Source organism: Coregonus clupeaformis, chromosome 31 (assembly GCF_020615455.1).
Source record: "Coregonus clupeaformis isolate EN_2021a chromosome 31, ASM2061545v1, whole genome shotgun sequence".
Taxonomy (NCBI): Eukaryota; Metazoa; Chordata; class Actinopteri; order Salmoniformes; family Salmonidae; genus Coregonus; species Coregonus clupeaformis.
The window spans coordinates 33,291,923-33,309,168 of NC_059222.1; the positions used below are offsets into that span (position 1 = coordinate 33,291,923).

The following is a 17,246-nucleotide window of genomic DNA, read 5'->3' on the forward strand; positions in this document are numbered from 1 at the left end:
CTACAGGAAATGTAAATGAATAGCCTATGTAAAAATGAACAATTGCAAAGCATGCTGAGTATTACTTATTCAAGTAATACTCAGCATGCTTTGCAATTGTTCATTTCCACACCGAAACAAGGCCAATGACCTTACCAAGTGCTTTGCAGTTGTTCATTTTCAGATGTACATTTACATTTTGGTCATTTAGCAGACGCTCTTATCCAGAGTGACAGTGCATTCAACTAAGGTAGATAAACAACAGCATACTGTATCACAGTCATAGCAAGTAAGAAGTTTCTGTAACCGTTACTGAGAATGTTGTTGTTGTTCGGCCGGCTACTTGCAAATGTATGTTTGTATTTTAAAATACAAAATGCAGTGACTTCAGAAAGTATTCACATTCCTTTACTTTTTCCATAATTTAAAATTGATTAAATGTATATTTTTTGTCACTGGCCTACACACAATACCCCATAATGTCAAAGTGAAATGTATTAAAAATTAAATGCTGAAATGTCTTCAGTCAATAAATATTCAAACCCTTTGTTATGGCAAGCCTAAATAAGTTCAGGAGTAGAAATTTGCTTAACAAGGCACATAATAAGTTGCATGCTCACTCTGTGTGCTATAATAGTGTTTAACATGATTTGTTAATGACTACCTTATCTCTGTACCCCACACATACAATTATCTGTAAGGTCCCTCAGTCGAGCAGTGAATTTCAAACACAGATTCAACCACAAAGACCAGGGAGATTTTCCAATGCCTCGCAAAGAAGGGCACAGGTTGGTTGATGGGTAAAAAAATGAAATAATAATAATAATAAAGCAGACATTGAATATCCCTTTGAGCATGGTGAAGTTATTAATTACACTTTGGATGGTGTATCAATACACCCAATTACTACAAAGATACAGGGGTCCTTTCTAACTCAGTTGCCGGAGAGGAACGAAACGGCTCAGGGATTTCACCATGAGGCCAAAGGTGATTTTAAAGCAGTTACAGAGTTTAATGGCTGTGATAGGAGAAAACTGAGGATGGATCAACAAGATTGTAGTTATTTCACAATACTAACCCAATTGACAGAGTGAAAAGAAGGAAGCCTGAACAGAATGTATTCCAAAACATGAATCCTGTTTGCAACAAGGCACTAAAGTAATACTGCAAAAAATGTGGTGAAGCAATTAACTTTTTGTCCTGAATACAAAATGTTATGTTTGGGGCAAATCCAAATCCAATACAACACATTACTAAGTACCACTCTCCATATTTCCAAGCATAGTGGTGGTGGAATCATGTTATGGGTGTGCTTGATTCTAGCATTTATTGACTCAGGGGGTTGAATACTTATCTAATGAAAATATATTTGTGTTTATTTCTCATGTTTATTTTTTACAAATGCTAGATTTTTTTTTTCTCCACTTTGACAGAGTATTTTGTGTAGATCATTGACAAAAAATAAAAATGAAATCCATGTTAATGCCAATTTGTAACAAAACAAAATGTGGAATAAGTTATTCATGGTACCAATCCCAACATTTGGATATGCATAGGTGCTTGAGGAACTCATTCTCTTGTGTAAGCCTCATTAAAGCTACAAAAGTGTCAGCACTAAATTGCAACTTGTTGACAATACCACAGACAAGATTAACCTGACTGACATTTACTCTCATGGGTGGCCAAAAATAACTTTCTGAAAGCCACACCCCTGCTTAGCCACACCTCCAGTCTTCTGATCTGGCCAGGTGGGTCATACCCAGGGATGGGCATAAATTACAAATTACAATTACAAAATACCGAAAGACCAATGTATCAAAATAAAATATAAGATACTGTTGCAAAGTATTGTATTGAATTAAAATACATGTATTTTGTATTTTAAAATACAAAACTAAATTTGCAAGTAGCCGGCCGAACAGCAATAACATCCTCAGTAATGGTTACGGAAACTTCTTACTTGCTATGACTGTGATATATTGTTGTTTGTCTACCATAGCTGCATACACTATCACTCTGGATAATGCTAAATGACCTAAAGCTCATTAGAATAACTCAGCATGCTTTCCAATTGTTTATTTTTACATATATATTTACGTTTAGTTCATTTAGCAGACGCTCTTGTCACACCATAGTGCCATCAGACTTTTGATATCAATGTTGGGTGAAAGGGTGCCACAAAATTGTGACCCGCTATTTTAAAAAACTGTATCGAAAAGTATTTTGTATTTTGAAAATACAAATTACAACTGACGAAAACATCTTGTTACAAATTACATTGGAGTATAGTTCAGCCCAGTGTAATACAAAATACACAATACTCAGAAGTAATTAGAATATGTATTTCAAATAAATAACCCAACTAAGTGCCCCAACTGCTGGGTCAAAAATAACTATTTACCCAGCGCTGGATTGTTTTTAACCCAGGATTTTTTAGAGTGTAGTACTTCAACTCAGGGCCGTTTGGTCAAGTCAGTTCCAATTTGAGAGGATTCAGAGTGCAGGGTGGATGAAACCTTTGACAGAACCACACAGAACCCAGACACTCATGAAACCCAATTAAAGTGTAAATAAAAACTCTCCATTATTCTCTGTTAGTATTGACCTTCAGAGCCCTGTGTAGATGGATGGACCTCCCTACAATAAGATCCTTTGTGTGTGTGTGTGTGTGTGTGTGTGTGTGTGTGTGTGTGTGTGTGTGTGTGTGTGTGTGTGTGTGTGTGTGAGTGTGTGTGTGTGTGTGTGTGTGTGTGTGTGTATGTGTGCCTGCATGCACTTGAGTGTGTGTAGGAAGGGGTTTATGAATATATTGTTACGGGCCATATCGACCCACCAGCATTGTAAACGGTGGTACAGACAGAGCTATCTGCATAAGTGAAACCAGTGGTTAATACAGCCATGCCTCACTGAGGGTCAGGATGCTTATTCCCAGCCAGGATACACAGTTGTGTTCACTGTCTGAGAAGAATATAATATTGTCTCAATACCTCTCCTGAGGCCCTGGCTTTTTCTCTCTCTCTGTATCTATTCTCTGTCTCTCTGTTTATTTGTTTCTCGCTCTCGCACTCTGAAGTGAAGTTTGTCGCTTGTCATTTTCCTCCTGGAGGAGCAGAGATGGGCAGTATTTCTGTTACATATATTTGAAATACATATTTTAATTACTTCTGAGTATTTTGTAATTTGAATTACACTGGGCTGAACTACACTCCAATGTATTTTGTATTTACTATTTTCAAAATACTGTAATTTGTATTTTCAGAATACTGTAATTTGTATTTTCAAAATACAAAATACTTTTCTTTACCATTTTTTATAGCGATTCACATTTTGTGGCCCCCCTTTCACCCTGCATTAGTATCAGATGTATGATAGCACTATGGTGTGATAAAAGTGTCTGCTAAATTAACTAAAAATAAATGTGTATGTAAAAATGTACAATTGCAAAGCATGCTGAGTATTATTCTAATGAACTCTGCCCCTTTGCAATTCATTTAGGTATGTTCATTTTCACATACTGTATATAGTACATTCACATTTTGGTCATTTAGCGACAACCTTATCCAGAGTGACTTGCTCAACTAAGGTAAATAAACAACAACATATCACAGTCATAGCAAGTAAAACGTTTTTGTAACCGTTACTGAGAATGATGTTGCTGTTCGGGCCGGCTACTTGCAAATGTATTTTAGCATTTTAAAATACAAAATATGTATTTTAATTAAATACATTACAAAATATAAGTATTTTGTAGTTTATTTTGATACATTGATCTTCATGATATTTTGTATCTGTATTTTGTAATAGTTTTTTGTAAGTTTTGCCCATCCCTGAGGAGGAGGGGTGGGTGGAAAGTTGGAGGCAGGGGGATATTAGGGAGGAGAGGGAGGTGGAGATTAGATGTTTGTTTAATAAACCCAAGGTATCATAACAACCTCATTAGCAGATGTCCAATTGGATGAATGGATCTATAAAGCTCTCTAGCTTCAGTGACACTATACTCCATGTTGTTGATATGTGTCATGAAACATACTCCTTATACGTCCATGTGCCTATACAGTTGATGACAGAATCATGAATTTCCAATTAGCTAATTTCTACAGCCCCTTACTAGGCCTTATAGAGAGCTGAAAAGGTCAAATGTATATAATGTTTCTATTCATAGGTCGTTCCCTAACCCATCACTCAACCCAGCAGCTTTAGCGATCCTCTCAGCATTAACCTAGCCACTGAAAGGTTAGTCATTAGCCTGCCTCTACCTGGTGTGTATCATGTTGGGGAAGACAGCATTAGCCTCTAGTTGTGTGTGGTGTTGGCGAACACTGCGTTAGACGCTAGCCTGCTTCTAGCTGTGTGTCGTGTTGGGGAACACAGCCTCAGTCCATCCATCTTGGTCATCTTAGCAGAGCCACATCCATCTCTGTCAGATTAGCCTAGCGGCAAACGCTAATTAAACCAGGAAGTGACCTTTCAGACCGTGAGACGAGAGTGAGCTCTGGCATCTCGGCATGCTGGGATTGAATAGCCGTCTTCGTTGTGCGTAGGGCTATACCCCACAGTCTCCCAGGAACTCTCGGTCTGACATTCTGTTTCGTAACCTGTAAAGCAGGTTTCCCCAATAGGTGGCCCGCGGGCCAAATTCCGTCCGCGGGGGATTTTATTTGGCCCCCCAAATTGTACGAAATACATATATATATATATATATCATTTTTGTTATTGGACTTAAAAGACTGTAAAATCACCAGGAAATGAGCTCAAAGTAATTTCAATTTAGGAAATCTGTTCCCAAGTATTCCCATGCATAAATAGAGAGGCATATGTGATCGTATCCCAATGTAACCAAGGTTTGAAATGATCCTGTTTTTGTCAAATACTATATCTGTTTGGGATTCTTGCGGTCAATTTGCAGTGCATACATTATTTATAACTATGTTCTGGCCCCCCGACTCTAAGCTCAAGGAAAAACAGTCCCACAGCTGAATGTAATTGGGAACTCCTGCTATAAAGCCACTTGAAAACTATTGCGCACCTAGTTTATGGCCCACTAATGTTTCTAGTATCTCAGACAATTCTTTGTGTAGTAGGACACAGCTCTTACCGATACTAGTGTAACCGATACACACCTCTGATACACTTTCCTGTGTTTGTATGAATAAACAGTGTTAATGACCAACTGAGTTTTAACCCAGGTCTCCTGTGTTAGCCCTCTGAGCTAAATCCAGGCTAGCAGACAGGTGTGTCTCAACTCACCTTTGGCACTGACCAAGCTTCGGTTGTAGCCGACAGGACTGAAGTACTCGAACACGAATACAGTCACAGCGACCACAGTCAGGCACATTACAAACATCATCACCCACACCGCTGGGCTATAGGGCTCTAGGGGAGAGGAGGAGAGACAAGGAGGAGAGAGATAGAGCGGGAGGGAGGGAGGGAGGGAGGGAGGGCAAAAGAGAGAAGGAGCGAGAGACATCTTTCTTTTCAGGTCTTTTGGACTGGCCAATAATGGCTAACAATGTCTTCTGCATAGTATCTAAAGAAGAATTAAAGGTAATCATGGGATTCTTAATCCATTGCTTTGGTTATCGTATTAGCTTTTGTACTGCCAGGCTCAAACAAGGCAATTATACATACTGAGAAGATCAGGGAGAGAAGAGGCAGAGATAAAATGATTAATTTTAACATGGGAAAATATCCAGCAACTTGTTTTCATTTTGATTTTTTTTTTCAGGGTTTATGTGGGATTTAGTCATATCTGCAGGATAAAACTTTAATCTAAAGTTTCCTAAAGCAGAAAACAGACCACTGAGACAGAACTCAGTAAAGTAGGCCACACACACACGTTTGCGCTCACTGAGCGTTGCCATGGGAGCTAGCTGTCCTGCTGCATCCATGGGGAGAGGCATCATGGCCGACAATCCAGGTAAAATACTCTTAGGCACAGATCTAGGATAATCTTATCCTCCCCATATCCTAATGTTAACTATTGGAGTAATTAAACTAAACTGACCTCAGATCAAATTATATTTACATTATCTAAAGTCAATCAATGAATCCTACTATCTCACCAAGGAAGGCGGAGGGGGAGACAGTCCCATTGCTACGGGCAACCATGACGCTGATGCCCGTCTCAACGAAGGGCACGGAGAAGTCGATGATCTCAGAACGCTCCTCGTTTATGGTGAGAGAACCTATGGCCATGTCTGCTTTTCTATAGAACACCTGGGAGAGGAGAGGAGAGGGTGAGGAATGAGACAGGGTGAGGAAAAGAGAATGGCAGGTTGATACATCTTTACATCATACAACTGACAATAGGATTTACTATACATAATCCCCCTGCTAATGTACTTTATATAAGAATTACACACTATAGCATTTTTTTCTCTAGAATTACCTCAAAATATATCAAACACACACAAAGTATTGAGCCTCTGGGCAGAGGAATGCAGGCTGTGATGTTCTCATGAGGAACACCTGTTTAGGAGCCTTAGGATGCACTGTGTTTGATGTCTGTGTGTTGCATCTTCAGCACCATATGTGCATGTCCTCATACACCATTACCTAGTTAGAATGCACCATCAAAGAGATGGGGAGAGCTACTGTACACCTACCCAGGCTACCGCTGCCACTGACCACTGCCTCTTTGTCTCTCCTGCTCCCAACAAACACACAGCACATAGTTAGGAGTAGGAGCACTGGAGCTATTTACGGAGAAGCTAGTTTATCTTCCAATTGTTATCGTCCTGGGATTTGAACCAGCAACATTCCAGCTACTGGTACACCTCGCGAACCTCTATGCTACCCACCGCATCTGCCCTAGCACAGACATCTCCTGTAATGTTCTGCACTCCTGGTCCTGGAAAGCTACTGGGTGTGCAGGCTTTTGTCCCAGGCCAGCACTAACACAATTGATTACACTAATCAACAGACCATGAAAGCCTTGATAAGTGTAATCAAGTGTGTTATCAGAGGGCAAGTGGAGCTTTTACCCTATTGCTTACACCTATGGATTACTCTCAGATCTCCACAATAGAGGTTATATGGACTAGGGTTCGATATGGGGTTGGGAATTAGTGTTAGAGTTTGGTGCTAGTGTTCCTCTCACCTCTCCGATCATGCCGTTCCAGATGCCGCCGATCATCTTTCCATGTTTCCCGTTAGTGACCAGGTAGAGGTCGTAGGAGAACTTGATGGTGCGAGACAGCTTCTTCAGAATGTCTATACAGAACCCCTTACAGCACAGCTTGGTGTAGGGCTCTGAGTGGCCCACAATACTGTATGGAGAGGAGGAACACACACACACACACACACACACACACACACACACACACACACAGAACAGAACTTGGTAAATGCTTCAGAGTGACCTGAGATATTGCAGAGATAGACACACACACACACACACACAGAGAGAGAGAAAGAACGTAGGTGAAGCACAGTACGTTTTAGGAGAAAGAAGAACAACTCCTAATTGACCCAATAGGTCCTATTATTGACCTCCTAAACAGCAGTAGCACAGTGAGTCCTGATGGCTGGAGATGTGAGACATATCAGATCAATAAGCTAAACAGCATCATAGCAGAGCAAAGAGCAAACTGTACTCTGTACTAATGACTGGGAATCAAGGACCTGGTCTGCAGACAGGAAAGACAACAGTAAATCAGTATCCCCCAGACACACACACACAAATGCACGCACGCATGCGAGCACTCACACAAACAAGCGTGCGCACACACACACACAGAGACAGAGATGCACGCACACAGGCAGAGAGGCAGGCACGCACACACACATACTTAGTCCAGTCTAAAACCTTGGCTGTCTGAGTAAACACAGTCCATTAGGGTGTTTGGAGGAACACTGACACACACACACACACACACACACACACACACACACACACACACACACACACACACACACACACAGAGAGCGGTGATGATCCGTCACCTCCAGCCTCCCCTCGACCCCACTGTCTAATGATGTGTAGGTAGAGGGGGAGGATGGAGAGAGAGAGAGGGATGAAAGAGAGGGGATGGTTGTTGTTGTTTGACCTAGAGTAACAGGTATGACCCCGTCTCCCTCAACTCAACAGCTGCCTGGGCTAAACGCTGCAGGTTAAGAGCTCTGAGTCAGAGTGTGTTAATTTATGTGTGTGGATGCTACACAACAATTAAACTGCTTCCTCTATATCCCCCACCCCTACACACACACACACACACACGCACACAGACACACCTGAGGATTAGCGATGGCTCCGTTGTGCTAGGGTTCTTCCCTGAAACTACAGCAATATGAAACAATGTGCCCAGAGGGAGGACATTTAAAGATATAACACAAAAAACGTCCTTTGCTATGAGGAATGAAGATAGAGAATGGTGGAGAAAGCGATATAATAGGGAAGGAAGATTGAGAACATATGTTTCAGTGGGAAGATTGCCAGTGGTGTACCCTTTGGTATGTGATGCTAATACCTATGTCTCGATTGCCACCAACAGGCAGAACTTAACGCGCTCCTGCAGGTTACCGCTGGATTTCTTAAAATGCTACGAACGGGAGATAACATGCACCTGCTGGTTAAACTAAGCTTGATTGCAACAAAAACCTCACAAGGATAAAACAGCAGATCAGTTGATCTCTCGTTGTTACCGTGTCAAGTGACTATGATACCAGACAGCTGGTCTAGATTCTCTACTACCGCCCTGTAATATCAGGAGCATCAGAAACCAAGGCTGCTGGATGTCAAAAATACTTATTTGAGCATAAGAATATAGAAGTAGTAGGCCTATATTTCATTCAAACGCTTCACCTTAAATGGCAAAATAACATAATAATTGACTTTCAAGATATCTTAATTTGATACAAAATATATTTTTATTTACTTGATTTAGTTGCAAATTTCAAATATGGATTATCCAGGGATATTTTACCCCCGATCTTGACAAGATATGACCATATCAGACCATTTTCTTTTAAAGACAGTTGTATTTAATGGATTACATCAATTGGAACTGAATAAAAGAATAAGAGTAGGCTACACCTTTAACATTACTTTTCCATCATACAACTTGTCGGGAAAATTGCCACAGTAGATTTGCCATGGTAAAAAAGGAAATACTTTATTTCAGTTGTACGGAATGATTGTCACATAGATAAATCGCCTTTAGTCTGCTCAACAAGCACGATTAAAATGTTCCGATGATATTACCCACCAGAGAGCAAAATAATCTTGAAAAATGTTGGTTGTAATCAGGACTAAAAGATAACCCCGAAATCAAATCAAATTGTATTTGTCACAATGCAGTTTTAAGAAAAATAAGTGTTATGTAAACAACAGATAAGTAAAAAATAAAAGCAGTAAAATAACAGTAAAAATAACAATAACGATGCTATATACAGGGGGTACCAGTACAGGGTCAATGTGCGGGGGCACCGGTTAGTTGAGGTAGTTGAAGTAATATGTACATGTAGGTATAATTGAAGTGACTATGCATAGATAATAAACAGAGAGTAGCAGCAGCGTAAAAGAGGGGGTGGAGGACAATGCAAATAGTCCGGGTAGCCATTTGATTAGCTGTTCAGGAGTCTTATGGCTTGGGGGTAGAAGCTGTTAAGAAGCCTTTTGGAAATCTGCGTTATGAAGAGGTTAAACGGTGGTGGATGATGGTTGCAATTGAGATCAGTTGTGTGGGTGGTTTTAGCTCGTATTGATGGTTTAACGAGAGCTGGCGATATCAACTGGCGATAATCTAGTGGCCATCAGTTGTTACAATTGTCCCAAAGCTTCTACATAACTATACTAGTGTCTGCAGCGCTGCACATGAATATTCTGCCATTACAATACAACTCTCGTGTACTCTGTGCATCCCCGAACCAGAACCGCACGTAGGTATACGGCGACTACATTACAATGAGATATCCACACGTAGATAAGTTAGGATTCTACCCAGACAAAGCATCATACAGCATGTAGAACCATACACCAATAGCTTCACTCTTGCGGCTAGCCCATAGTCAGTTCAGAGAGCGTGCCTTTGACTTTGCCTTATAGAAGGGTTAGCTGACAACGTTACGAAAACAATGCACATGTTTCAATGGGGCAGAAGTCTGTGTGTTGTTGTGATTTGGGATGGCCAGATAGCTAGCAACAATGACAAGATGTTGCAATGTGGGGAATTGTAGGTGGCTTGTTTCAGATAGTTTTATCTTGTTCTTGATACCATTGTTTTGAGGTGTTTTGACTGATGTCACATCTATGCTATGTGATGTCACGAGAGGCTACACAGCTTTCAGCGGGATTGCCCAAGTAGTGCAGGGAGACCAGGTTCAACCAAAACAAGGATTTTATTAACCGTCTTCGGCAACTAACGAAATTATAACACAATTCTCTTCTTCCCCGAGCCCACCCTCCAGACCGTGTCTCTTCCCTTCAAAACAACTCCAGCCCATCAGCCCCTGATTGGTTTCAGCTGCGTGGGAAGATTGGCCACAGAGGGTTGGAGTTCCCGACCATACCAGCAGATGGAGCCATAGCTGTCTGGGTTTGCAGCCACCTCAGGGGGATGTAACGTCCCTCCAGGACACAGCCTCTCGTGACATCACACATCCCTCCTCGGGACCGACGTCCTCGTCGGGTAAAGGCAGTGAAGAAGGCATCACGCCGGGAGAGGGCGTCCGCATTTCCGTGGTGCTTGCCAGCCCTGTGGACAACCGAAAAGTTAAACGGTTGCAAGCTCAAAAACCATCTGGTTACTCTACTGTTTGATTCCTTGTTCTTGGCCATCCACTGCAGAGGGGCGTGATCAGATACCACCATGAAACGTCGGCCCAGGAGATAGAACCGAAGGGACTCCAGGGCCCAGACTACAGCCAGACATTCCTTCTCCACCGTTGAATAGTTCTTCTCTCTTGGAAGTAACTTCCTGCTTAGGTAGAGAATGGGATGTTCTTCCCCGTCATGTGCCTGGGTGAGGACAGCACCCAGACCCACCTCCGAAGCATCCGCTTGGACAATGAATTCCTTCTTGAAGTCTGGTGCCACCAGGATCGGACTGGAGCAGAGTGCTCGCTTCAGGTTGCGGAAAGCCGCCTCCGCCGCAGGGTTCCACTTCACCATTCGTGAGTGGCGTTTGGTCGTCAGCTCCGTCAATGGTGCCGCTATGGTAGCAAAATCTGCAATAAAGCGTCTATAGTAGCCAGCGAGGCCCAAAAATGACCTTACTTGCTTCTTGTTGATGGGCTGTGGCCAGTCCTGTATGGCCCGCAGTTTGGCTTCCTGTGGTTTGACCAACCCCCGCCCAATGGTGTACCCCAGGTAGTTTGTCTCACTGAAGGCCACCTTGCACTTCTTCGGGTTTGCCGTGAGCCCTGCTTCCCTGAGCGAATCCAGCACCGCTTGTACCCGGGGTAGGTGGCTGGCCCAATCCTGACTTTGTATAACCACATCATCCAAATAAGCCGCTGCGCACTCTTGTGGGGCGCAAGGACTCGATCCATCAGGCGTTGGAACGTGGCAGGTGCCCCGTGGAGACCAAACGGAAGTCGGGTATACTGGTAGAGCCCCTCCCGGGGTGGCAAAGGCTGTCTTCTCCTTAGACGCCGGGGTCAAGGGCACCTGCCAGTAGCCTTTTGTGAGATCAAGAGTGGTTATGAAACGAGCATGCCCCAAGGAGTCTATTAAATCATCGACACGAGGCATTGGGTATGCATCAAATTCAGACACTTCATTCAACTTTCGATAGTCATTACAAAATCGTACTGAACCGTCTGGCTTGGGAACTAGTACTATGGGACTTGCCCAGGCACTGTGGGACTCTTCGATTACTCCCAACTCCCGCATCTTCCTTACCTCCTTCTGTATAACCACTTTACGAGCCTCTGGCACGCGGTACGGGCGCTGGTTTACCGTTCGGCCAGGCATGGTGCGGATCTCATGTTGGACCACCTCTGTGTGACCGGGAAGGGAGGAGAAGACATCCTGGTTCTGCTCCACGAGTTCCAGGGCCATCTGTCGTTGATGTGGGGACAGATTTGGACCCAGCTGAACCTCTTCTCGCGCCGGTTCCTGGGTCTCTGTGGGGGGTAGAGAGCTAAACAGCGCCTCTCTGGCGTGCCACTTCTTTAAAAGGTTAACATGATAAATCTGCTCAGTTTTCCTTTTATCTGGTTGCCTCACCTTGTAGTTTACTTCTCCCATGCGTTCAATGACCTCATATGGTCCTTGCCAGGTTGCCAGGAATTTGCACTCAACGGTTGGCACCAGGACCAGCACTCTGTCCCCCGGCTTAAACTCCCTGGGCTGAGCAGATCTGTTGTAGGAGGCTTGCTGTTGCCGCTGACTGGCCTCCATGTGTTCCCGCATCATGGGATAGATGGCCTTCATTCTCTCCCCTCATAGCCCCTACATGGTCGATCAGTGTCCGCTGTTGGCATGGCTGCTCCTCCCAGGCCTCCTTGGCGATGTCGAGCAGTCCTCTGGGTCTGTAGGAAAGCAAGAGCTCAAAGGGTGAAAAACCAGTAGAAGACTGAGGTACCTCTCTCACCGCAAATAATATGTATGGTAACAGCTGATCCCAGTTGCGCCCATCTTCCCCTACCGCTTCCGCAGCATGGATTTTAGTGTTTTGTTAAAACGTTCGACTAGGCCATCTGTCTGGGGGTGGTAGACCGAGGTTCTCAGCTGTTTGATTTTCAGTAAAGCACAGAGTTCTTTCATCACCCTGGACATGAATGGAGTCCCTTGGTCCGTCAATATCTCTTTTGGGATTCCCAGACTAGTTGAGAGACGGAACAGCTCCTTGGCGATTTGTCTGGATGTAGCCTTCCTCAGCGGAATGGCCTCCGGGTACCGGGGACGCATAGTCCAGAATGACCAGAATGTATTGATGTCCCCTGGCACTTTTCGGTAAGGGCCCGACTATGTCTAATCCAATCCTCTCAAAAGGAGTTTCGATAATGGGCAAGGGAATGAGCGGGTTTCTATATGTGGGCTTTGGCGCAACCTGCTGACACTCAGGGCAACTACGGCAGTAGTTCTCTATCTCTTTGTGTACTCCTGGCCAAAAGAAACGTTGCATGATTCTTTCCTTAGTCTTCTCTACCCCCAAGTGGGCCCCTAGCGGGTGTGTGTGGGCTAGGTTGAGTACTGTGGCCCGATAGGGCTGTGGCACGAGGAGCTGTTCATGCACTTCCTCATTTTTCTTGACTATCTGATATACTAACCCCCGGTTTACTGCGAAATGGGGGTAAGTAGGGGTTGTCTTATCACCTAACACTACACCTTCTAATACCTGCACATTTCTTAAGGCATTTGCAAGAGTAGGATCTTGTAATTGAGCCGTACCATACTGGCCTGTGAGAGGGGGAAGCTCTTGGGTGCCTGGGACGTCTTCTTCACTGGAGAACGGAGCACTTTCCTGGGCTGCGTTCTCTTCTCCCGTATCCGGACCAGTCTCGGTGTCGGTCTGGGCACCTGCCATCCCTATCAGAGCCCGGGCGGGAGTGAGTAACTCGGAGGATTGCACCGGAGCCTTCCCAGGATGAGTCTTGCCTCTCCGTTTCCGAGGTACTCGGGTTATCCTCTCCTGAGACTCTCTCCAGAGTGGGTAAAAGGCTGGGCAGTCTCGTCCAATTAGGACAGGGACGGGGAGGGAATCAACCACCCCCGCCGTCGTGTGTATGGTTCCCCGTGTGCTGGTCATTGTAAGTTCAGTAATGGGGTATTCTCTGGTGTCCCCATGGACACAGGAAACTGGGAGGACTTTCCCCGGGGTCAGACACGTTGGGCCCACCAAATCCTTACGCACCAGGGTGGCCCGGCTACCAGAATCCAGTAAGGCCTCCACATCATGGTGATTCACAGTTACCGGGCAGGTGGGGGGTCGATCTGGGCCGCCATCTACGACTCCCAAGAGCGAGGCAACACGGTGTGTGGGTGCTGAGCTGGAGGACTCCGCAGTGGGCATAGGTTCATCGGCTGGTTTCCCACACTGCCAGGAGATATGTCCCATCTCCCCACACCGGTAACACTGTCGAGTTTCCCCCTCCTGGTGTACTCTTCTTGGACCCGCCTGGTTTCTGGCTCCCCCTGGAGCCGGGATAAGTCCTGACGTGGCTGGGTTCGAGACCTTGGGGTCCTTTGGACGGGTCCTTCCCATTTGTGGTGGGGCCGCACTCCTGGGGTCTTTTCGGGAAGCATTCAGCATCTCCGCTGTGGCCTGGTACTTTTCCACAGCTTCCACGGTCAGATCAGCCGTGGTCAAGGCCTGTTGACTGATGAACCGTTTTTGCCTCATAAGGCAGGGCGCGTAGGTAACGATCCACCACAACGGCCTCCACCACCGCCGCTGCTGTATTCCTCTGCGGATCCAGCCATTTCCTTGCGATTCGGACAAGTTCATGCATCTGCGCCCGAGGAGGTTGGTCTGGTTGGAAGGTCCAGCTGTGAAAGCGCTGGGCCATACCAAACTTTGTGAGTCCATATCTGCTGAGGATCTCAGACTTCAGGGCATCATAGTCAGTAACCTGGTCAGGGCCCAGGTCCCGGACAGCATTCAGCGATTCCCCGGTTAGGAAGGGGGCTAACAGACCAACCCACTGTTGCTTGGGCCAGGCCTCCTAGTGGCCGTGGCCTCAAATGCATGCAGGTATGCCTCAATGTCATCGGTAGCTCCCATCTTAGATATAAAGTCACTTGCCTTTATTGGGCGGGTATTTTGGACAACCATCTGTCTCTGCAACTGCAATTCCTCTGCCTTCAGAAGGTTGGCTTTCTTTTGCTCCTCCAAGAGAGCCACGTTTGCTTGCATCTGGGCTTGCTGGCCAGCAACAAGGGCTTTCAATATGTCCTCCATTTCAGTCGGCGGGGAGCCTACGGCCAACTTGGAAAACTGGGTGATCAAACCTTCGGTATCCTCCTCTGACATGCACTATTAACGCTTGAGCTTGCCCGTATTCTCCACCACCTGTGATGTCACGAGAGGCTACACGGATTGCCCAAGTAGTGCAGGGAGACCAGGTTCAACCAAAACAAGGATTTTATTAACCGTCTTCGGCAACTAACGAAATTATAACACAATTCTCTTCTTCCCCGAGCCCACCCTCCAGACCGTGTCTCTTCCCTTCAAAACAACTCCAGCCCATCAGCCCCTGATTGGTTTCAGCTGCGTGGGAAGATTGGCCACAGAGGGTTGGAGTTCCCGACCATACCAGCAGATGGAGCCATAGCTGTCTGGGTTTGCAGCCACCTCAGGGGGATGTAACGTCCCTCCAGGACACAGCCTCTCGTGACATCACAGCTAATATGGCAATCATTTGCTAGCTAGCTAACCAACAACTATAATTATGTATTTGAGACAAGTGCTCATTGTGCAAATGTATTTGTTTTCAATAAACATTTGAGACTAAATGTAGTTTACATGTTGTCAACAATCTAAGCCAACTCTGTCTGTTTTGCCACATAGTTGCGCACGCATCGGTTTTGTTGCTAAACAACCAACCTGTTTATGCTACTCTCACTTAATGGAGTTCAGTTATCTTGCCAACGAGACCAGCCGCTGTCCAAAGAGAGGAGTTTTAATGAGTAAAGAACCTTTCAATTACACCAAACATCTGCTACGGAGAATAGCTGTGTCACCAACATATGATTAACATCCTCTATTTTACATTCACTAACTCTGTCTCTCTCTCCCCCTCTTTCTCACACCCCAAGCACAGAGACAGAGAGAGAGAGAGAGAGAGAGAGAGAGAGAGAGAGAGAGAGAGAGAGAGAGAGAGAGAGAGAGAGAGAGAGAGAGAGAGAGAGAGAGAGAGAGAGAGAGAGAGAGAGAGAGAGAGAGAGAGAGAGAGAGAGAGAGAGAGAGAGCATAGCCTGGCAATAGAGACAGATCGCCATAGACAAACATGGAAGGTCAAAGAAGAAAGACTATGTAAGCACTGTGGGTCGGGTGAATAGAGAATGAGCAGCTCTTCCTACTCCACTGCTCAAAATATGAGGCATTGATCTCCTGAAATTTGAAGAAAGCATTGCAGGATTTCTTGAACTGCCTGTTGAGTAGAATATCTGCATTTTGTTAGAAGAAAATGTAGAGAGTAGATCTTGCTCCAGATTATGTCCTGGCCTGTCATAATATAAGAGAGACAATAGCTCCCACCATGTCATACACATGAGCCCTTGTAGATCTAATTTCTCAGTTGTTGCTGTTTGTTAAATGTTTTCTTTATTATTTTCCTATATATTATTATCGTTGCTCAAACATATTGTTAATTTATGTAATACTTCATATACATTGCTTTGGCAACAGTGGCAACCACCCATTCATGCCAACAAAGTATTTATTGAATCAGGAGAGAGAGAGAGAGCGAGAGAGAGAGAGAGAGAGAGAGAGAGAGAGAGAGAGAGAGAGAGAGAGAGAGAGAGAGTTGTGTGATTTCTATCCTACCATGATATAAACTCAACAAAAAAAAGAAACGTCCCTTTTTCAGGACCCTGTCTTTCAAAGATAATTTGTAAAAATCAAAATAACTTCACAGATCTTCATTGTAAAGGTTTTAAACACTGTTTCCCATAAACAATTAATGAACATGCACCTGTGGAACGGTCATTAAGATACTAACAGCTTACAGACGGTAGGCAATTAAGGTCACAGTTATGAAAACTTAGGACACTAAAGAGGCCTTTCTACTGACCAAAAGAAAGATGCCCAGGGTCCCTGCTCAGCTGCGTGAACGTGCCTAATGCATGCTGCAAGGAGGCATGAGGACTGCAGATGTGGCCAGGACAATAAATTGCAACGTCTGTACTGTGAGACGCCTAAGACAGAGCTACAGGGAGACAGGACGGACAGCTGATCGTCCTCACAGTGGCAGACCACGTGTAGCAACACCTGCACAGGATCGGTACATCCGAATATCACACCTGCGGGACAGGTACAGGATGGCAACAACAACTGCCCGAGTTACACCAGGAACGCACAATCCCTTCATCAGTGCTCAAACTGTCCACAATAGGCTGAGACAGGCTGGACTGAGGGCTTGTAGGTCTGTTGTAAGGCAGGTCCTCACCAGACATCACCGGCAACAACGTCGCCTATGGGCACAAACCCACCGTCGCTGGACCAGACAGGACTGGCAAAAAGTGCTCTTCACTGACGAGTCGCGGTTTTGTCTCACCAGGGGTGATGGTTGGATTCGCGTTTAACGTCGAAGGAATGAGCGTTACACCGAGGCCTGTACTCTGGAGCGCGATCAATTTGGAGGTGGAGGGTCCGTCATGG

The 17,246-nt window shown here is 44.9% G+C and overlaps 1 protein-coding gene across 1 annotated transcript in view; it reads right to left on the minus strand.

Moving 5' to 3' along the window:
* Window positions 1–17,246, minus strand: part of LOC121547387 (glutamate receptor ionotropic, NMDA 2C) — a 91,075-nt gene that overhangs the window by 10,900 nt on the left and 62,929 nt on the right. The window contains exons 10-13 of the mRNA XM_045209723.1: window positions 7,079–7,247; window positions 6,042–6,195; window positions 5,227–5,352; window positions 5,075–5,079 (exon numbers count right to left, since the gene is read on the minus strand). Of these exons, the coding sequence (XP_045065658.1) occupies window positions 5,075–5,079; window positions 5,227–5,352; window positions 6,042–6,195; window positions 7,079–7,247 (454 nt within the window). The remainder of the gene's footprint in view (window positions 1–5,074; window positions 5,080–5,226; window positions 5,353–6,041; window positions 6,196–7,078; window positions 7,248–17,246) is intronic.